The sequence below is a fragment of the Citrus sinensis genome, chromosome 5 (assembly GCF_022201045.2).
Source record: "Citrus sinensis cultivar Valencia sweet orange chromosome 5, DVS_A1.0, whole genome shotgun sequence".
In the NCBI taxonomy this organism is placed as follows: Eukaryota; Viridiplantae; Streptophyta; class Magnoliopsida; order Sapindales; family Rutaceae; genus Citrus; species Citrus sinensis.
The window spans coordinates 20,846,404-20,853,627 of NC_068560.1; the positions used below are offsets into that span (position 1 = coordinate 20,846,404).

General features: G+C 37.6%; 1 protein-coding gene across 1 annotated transcript; it reads left to right on the forward strand.

The window, feature by feature from the left end:
* The first annotated feature begins 465 nt into the window (after positions 1-465).
* Positions 466-2,876, forward strand: LOC102630824 (cytochrome P450 CYP82D47-like). The gene is made up of 2 exons (XM_006471439.4): positions 466-1,563; positions 1,977-2,876. The coding sequence occupies exons 1-2, from the start codon at positions 574-576 to the stop codon at positions 2,598-2,600; spliced, it is 1,614 nt and encodes a 537-aa protein (XP_006471502.2). The 5' UTR covers positions 466-573; the 3' UTR covers positions 2,601-2,876.
* The last annotated feature ends 4,348 nt before the right edge of the window (positions 2,877-7,224 follow it).

Consider the following 7,224-nt stretch of genomic DNA (forward strand, 5'->3'; position numbering starts at 1 on the left):
GTCGTCACTTTTGACCAAGATTAGAAAGAGATCTTGTTTATCTTTTGCATAGTATTTATTCATTAGCAAAAGAGAAAGATAGCAAATGGCCCTAAGTTCTTGAATAATGTCAAAACGTAATGCTATTTTAGAATAGAAAAGATGCCATTGGGTCACACTGGCCGGCCGAAAGCAATGCGGTGCTCATTAATACATTTTGATCAGAATAAAGCAATCTTATCCGAATACACTTCAAATGAATTAAATGCCAAAAACTAATAATATTTAATAAAACAAGTGACCGGTCCCTCTATTAACGAAGTTGTTGGGGGATGGGTTTGAGTCTTTGCAGCAAAGACTTTTATTTCCCTCCCATTGGGATAGATTTTTTTTTCTCCCTCATAAATGTGGGTGGGTAGTCAGTAGATATGTCCCTTCATAAATGTGGATTCCCAATAGAAATATGGGTTTATAAATATGGATTTCATTTCTTTGATAATGTACGGTACTGATATTTATCTCCTCTATTTGCCTTGAATCTGCATGCATATTATATTAAGCTCAACCACTCAGGCTTAGAAGGAAGCAGCGGCGATGGCCTTTTTTGCATCCCAAACAAGTGCTGTAGCTGCGATTTTAACCCTTATAATCTTTCTATACACTTTGTTGTTGTTTGTTTCAAGAAATTACGCAAGCAATAAGAAGAAGAGAGGACCTCCAGAAGCTGGTGGAGCATGGCCTGTGATTGGGCATCTACACCTCTTGGGAAGGTTCCCCCTTCACAGAGTGTTGGGAGACATGGCTGACAAGTACGGACCAATCTTCACAATCAGGATGGGCGTACATCGGGCTTTGGTGGTGAGCAATTGGGAGATGGCTAAAGAGTGTCTCACTACACATGACAGAGTCTTTGCCAGCCGTCCAAAAGCTCTTGTCGCAGAGATATTAGGCTTCAACTTTTCCATGTTTGGTTTCAGCCCATATGGTCCCCATTGGCGCCAGATACGCAAGATAGCCACACTTGAGCTTCTCTCAAACCATCGGCTTGAGAAGCTCAAGCATGTTCGAGAAGGCGAGGTGAAGACTTGTTTGAAGGAGTTATATGACTTTTGGGAACGTACGAACAATTACAAAAGTTCGGATCATAATAACAACAAGAAGGTATTGGTGGAGATGAACAAATGGTTTGAGGATGTAACCCTTAATGCGATCTTAAGGGTAACGGTTGGACAAAGATGCAATTCATCATCATCACAAGAGGATACCGATCATGAAGGAGCATGGAAAGAGGAATTGACCAAATTTTTTGCATTTAGTGGTAAGTTCGTGGTGTCAGATTCGCTGCCGTTTTTGAGATGGTTTGATATAGGGGGAGATGAGAGGGCAATGAAGAAGAACGCTAGGGAGTTAGATGTTTTAGCTCAAGGATGGTTGGATGAGCACAAGAGGAAAAGAGAATCTGGCCAGATGATAAACAAAGAAGGTCATGAAGATTTTATGGATGTGATGCTTTCCATTTTGCGGGATGATGCCCAACAATTACCAGGTGATGATGCTGATACCATCAACAAAGCTACATGCCTGGTATGACTCTCTTGATTAAAGCATTTTCTTATTTCACGGGTAATGATAGAGAGACAATTCTAATCCTACCTCAACCCCACACGAAGGCAAATAAAAACTTGAAATATTTTAACAAAATACTCTTAAAGTTATAGGCTACATTCGGTATTATTGTGCTATGGTATTGTGGAGGAAATGCAACAATTGTCGTAAAATAAAAACTCCAACTGTAAGGTATGATTATTTTGAACTAAATGAAAAATTTAACAAAAACAATAAAAGTACTACAGGGTTTTCATTAACAATTGTGTAATAAAATCATCGTAATTTCTAAATAAGATCCTTAAATCTTTTTTAATGTTAGGTCATGTAGAGTTATTTGGCCCCAATATGTAGGCTTACGCTATACTATTTATTACTGACCACTTTTGCAGGCTCTCATATTAGCGGCATCAGACACCTCGAAAATAACATTAACATGGATTTTATCTTTACTTCTCAACCACCGTGATGTTTTAAAGAAAGCTCAAAATGAACTAGACGTTCATATTGGTAAAAGAAGACAAGTGAATGAATTAGACATAAAAAATTTGGTTTATCTCCAAGCAATTATCAAGGAGGCAATGCGTCTTTACCCTGCCGGACCACTTGCAGCCCCGCATGCGTCTACGGAGGATTGCACTGTCAATGACTACTTTGTGCCAGCAGGCACTGTACTATATGTTAACGTTTGGAAGATTCATCGCGATCCACGAGTTTGGCCAGAACCTTATAAGTTTAAACCTGAGAGATTTCTTACCACCCACAAACATATTGATGTTCGTGGCCAGAATTTCGAACTGTTACCGTTTAGTAGTGGCAGAAGAATGTGCCCTGGACCCTCATTTGCCATCCCAGTTACGCACCTTACACTTGCTACTTTGTTACATGGGTTTGATTTTGAAACCCCGTTGGATGAACCAGTTGATATGAGTGAGGGAATGAGCTTGACTCTGGTTAAAACCACTCCCGTTAAAGTACTCATCACTCCACGTCTTTCCGCATCGCTATATGGCTAAATTGGTTTTTGTTAAGGAAGCACACTATGCAGAGAAGGAGAAGGAGAAACTTAACCTGAGAAAGGTTAACAAGCCTATCACATCAGATCACAGTAAGCAAAGTGAGAGCTCCGCCGACAACTCAGCATAAGTTGTTAAAATCTGTTACTGAAGTTTAGTTTGTAATATTAGTAGTTAGTTGTGAGTTATTACAATAATAATGCTTAAGAAATATGTATAAACTGAATGTCACTGTAACATTTGGGTTAAGCAATAAAAGTACAGAGTTGAAAAATATTCTCTGAGATATTTTCTCAGCAACGAAACAACTCCACTTCCATTTCATGTTTACGGTATCAGAGCCAAATATGGCTAGTTCAAGCAGTACAAACATCAAATCCAAATCCAACACATACATATCAATCTTCACAGATTTCATTTTCATTTACTACCCCAGTCAAGCTAGATCCATTCAATTTTTAACTCTGGCGAAAACATGTTCGTACTTCAATAAGAGAAAATCGGCTTGAAGATTTCATATCTAATGCTCAGATTACACTAGAACATTACATTTCTTACATGCTCTTCTCGATTGGCTATTGTCCTCCATTAGTGAAGGTATTTTGAGCTCTATTCTTCACTGTGATAATTTGTATGATGTATGGAAGTCTACTGAGAGACAATTTAGAGCTGAATCTGAAGCTAAAATAATGTAACTTCAATATGAGAAGAAATATGCTTAAAAAGGAATCCATGTCTATTAAGAATATTAATGCAAGTTTTGAATGGACATGGACTTAGACATTTGTGACACGTTTGCTTTTAAGAAATGTAAGGAGAAGAGAGGAGAAAAAAGGAGATGGGAAAGAAATAAGAGGATAAAAATGAATTTTATATCCAACTAAATAATGAAAATGAAATTGACTCTCTTTTCCACTCATTTTCTGTCCCTCTCTTTCCTTTCAATTCCTCTTCTCTTCCACCATCTCTTCCAACCAAACACAAGCTTAGATCTTGCTTCAGTCATTAAGGATAATAAAATGACATATAATGATGGATATGCTATGCATTACTCTTGACACATGAGGCTCAATGGGAACAAAACTAGAGTGCTAAATTTGTGTTTAATGCAAATTATGGAATAGTGAACTCTAAAATTATTTTCAAGTTAGGGGTAATAGTAGAAAAGAAGCATATGGATATAGTTGATATTAGGGACACTTTAATGCTAGGAATAGAAATCACAATATTAAAAGAGGAATGAATGTTATCTCATACATATCTCAGAGGTTTTCCTACTGGTGGTAGAAGACAATCAATATAGTTACAATATTATTGGACAACATCACATAATAAATGTCATAACCCAACCCAGACCTGACAAGATATTGCACTTTGAGGCTTAACAAGGCCCACAAGATTTTGTTCCTGGAGTGCCCATACACCCCAAAATGCACTTTGCCAATTAAGGTGTGGATCATCTCTCATAAACTCAGCATCTCTCCTGTGCTTTGCCGATGTGGGATTCATCTAGGGTTTTACATACACCCTCTTAAGGACTCAGCGTCTTCGCTGAGGTTTGCCCCACCATCATTCAAGAGAACAAGCGGAGCTGCTCTGATACAATCTATCATGACCCAACCCAAACCTGACAAGATATTGTCCACTTTGGGCCTTAACAAGGCTCGAGCATTTTTGTTTTCTGGGGCGCTCATACACCCCAAGACATGTTTTAGAGTATACCAGAATGTCATCAATGAAGACAATGACAAAACAGACAAGGAAAGGCTGAAAAACCCTATTCATCAAGTCCATAAAAGCTGCAGAAGCATTGGTTAACCCGAAGGGCATCACAAGGAACTCATAGTGCCCATATCGAGTTTTAAAGGCTGTCTTGGGTACATCTTCACCTTTGACCTTAAGCTGATGATACCTAGACCATAAATCAATCTTCGAGAATACCAATGGACCTTGCAACTGATCAAAAAGATCATCTATGTGGGAAAGAGGATATCTATTCTTGATGGTAACCGAGTTCAGCTGTCGATAGTCAATGTATAACCTCATAGAGCCATTTTTCTTCTTTATAGACATCACAAGTGCTCCCCAAGGAAACACACTAGGACAGATAAAGCCCTTATCAAGAAGTTCTTGCAGTTGAACTTTCAATTCGTTCAACTCAATAGGCGTCATGCGATAAAGTGTTTTTGAGATAGTTGCAATGCCCGACAATAAGTCTATCGAGAATTCAATCTCTCGATTAGGAGGCAAGCCAAACAAATCCTCTGGAAACGCATTAGGCAACTCCTTAACAACATTATTGTTTCAAAGAGAAACCTCACCATTCACATTAGCCACTATACAAGCTAAAAATGCCTCACACCTTTTTGCCAACATCTTTCTAGCTTTAAGTGCAAATATCAATCCTCCACAACTACTCTATCTGCCTTAAAACCAAAATTCCTTCTCTCCAAGAACTATAAACACAATCTCTTTAGAGACGCATCTTGCAAATTAAGGTGTGGATCACCCTTTATAAACCCAATATCTCTCCCGTACTTTCCCAATATGAGATTTTCTTAGGGTGTTATACACACCCCTTTTGGGGACTCAACATCCTCACTGAGGTTTGCCCTACCATTGCTCAAGAGGACACGTGGAGCCGCTCTGATACCATATGTCATAACCCAACCCAGACTTGACAAGATATTGTCTGCTTTGGGCCTTATAAAAGCCTGTACAATTTTGTTCCTAGGGCATCCATACACCCCAAAATGCGTGTTGCCAATTAAGGTGTGGATCACCGCTTATAAACCTAGCATCTCTCCCGTGTTTTGCCGATGTGAATTTGCCTAGGGTGTTAGATACACCCCCTTAGGGACTCAGCATCCTTATTGAGGTTTACCATATCATCGCTTAAGAGGACATGCGGAACCACTTTGATATTATAATGTCATGACCTAACCTAGACCTGGCAAGATATTGTTTGTTTTGGGCCTTAATAAGGCCCGCACGGTTTTGTTCTTAGGGAGCCTATACACCCCACAATGCGTTTTGTAGATTAAGGTGTGGATCATCCGTTATAAACCTAGCATCTCTCTCGTACTTTGCCGATTTGGGATTCACCTAGGGTGTTACAATAAACATGTTTCCAATATGTCTCATGGTCAAGCCTCAATACCTAATGGAGACAGCTCTAATGACAATGTCCTTATATGCCATAAATCTAGTCATACTTTACATTGAAAACTATATACCTCAATCAAGGCATTTTGAGAGGGACAAGATCAAAATATACTTTTATGGCTAGTTTTGAGCCATATGCTAGATTTATACAACATTTTGATGACTCTTATGCTATGAGTTGTTCCAACTATCAATGCCATACTCATTATTGCGACACTATACAACTGAAATTTTCTTTACGCTTGAAGTTGCTTATGATCTAACTTTAAACGACCTGCTAATGATGGATAGTGTCTTAACAGTAGAGCAACACATCACTTAACCAACAACATGGCTAATATGAATGTCGGAGAAGAATTCAATGGCTCACATCAACTCATCATTGGGAATGGATAATGTTTTCTAACTCATGAGTATAAATTGATTTTAGACATGGTTATTGTGAACTTAATACTTTCGTTTTTCTATCATCACATGATTATTTCACATTTTAGCATTGTCGCTTGAATTTCATTATTTGCTTCTAAAGCATGGCTAATATGAATCAAGTTTACCTATAACTATTGAAAGGAAAATATTTGACAGCTAGTTAACCACTACTTTTCTATGATGTTGCAATAATATAGGGATTATGATCCTCTCTTGATCTTTTACAAATCTTGTGTTACCTATATTTAGTGTTAGTGTATAATTGATATTTAACTACCTTTATTTTTTCATTTATTAACTACCAATTACGTTAATAAAATTTATTCAGAGGACGATCATATCAAGAGAGGATCTTGATCCATAGTATAGCTCTATTTTATATTTATAATTAGAATTCCGAAGAGATTTGCCTTGATATACTTAGTCCATCTAAAGTTCAACCTAAAAATTTAATACAAAAAAGGCGGAGAGGCATTCACATATCGCATCTTTAGAGGAGCTTAATTATGGCATTATCGATGAATGTTTCGAGAGATAGATTAATGTTATCCAGATGCATAATACCAAAATATTTTACACTAAGCTTAGTCTTAATTCGGAGCCCATGACCTACTTCGCTTGGAGAGCTTGGTAAAAACTGCTCTCAAATGAAATTATTTTGGCCTTTAACACGTTACACTCTCGACATTCACCAATTGAACTGCCAAGTTTTTCTTACTTCATCCGAATCATGCTGTAAATTACAAAATTAATTTTACTTTCTAAACAAGATAATGCACGATAACTTCTATTGTGATCAACTCATTAATCCAAATAAAGGCAAACTCTATGAACATTCGAAGAAACAATCGACTTACATTGTTTGCACACTCACCATAAAATTTAGATCTCATACATTAACACGGGCTTCATAAACTGAATGACATAAGAGCCACAATCATATCCACTCGATTGTCTTGAAAGGGCTTATGTTGCATCACACGAAAGAGAGATTCTAAGGTACCTTTATTGTGCAACACCCACTTAATGA

What these genes read in the sequence shown, in the direction of transcription:
- LOC102630824 (XM_006471439.4), top strand. Translation starts at nt 574, where the DNA reads ATGGCCTTTTTTGCATCCCAAACAAGTGCTGTAGCTGCGATTTTAACC. An exon ending in TCAACAAAGCTACATGCCTG is followed by an intron (nt 1,564 to 1,976) that starts GTATGACTCTCT and finishes CCACTTTTGCAG; the next exon opens with GCTCTCATATTAGCGGCATC.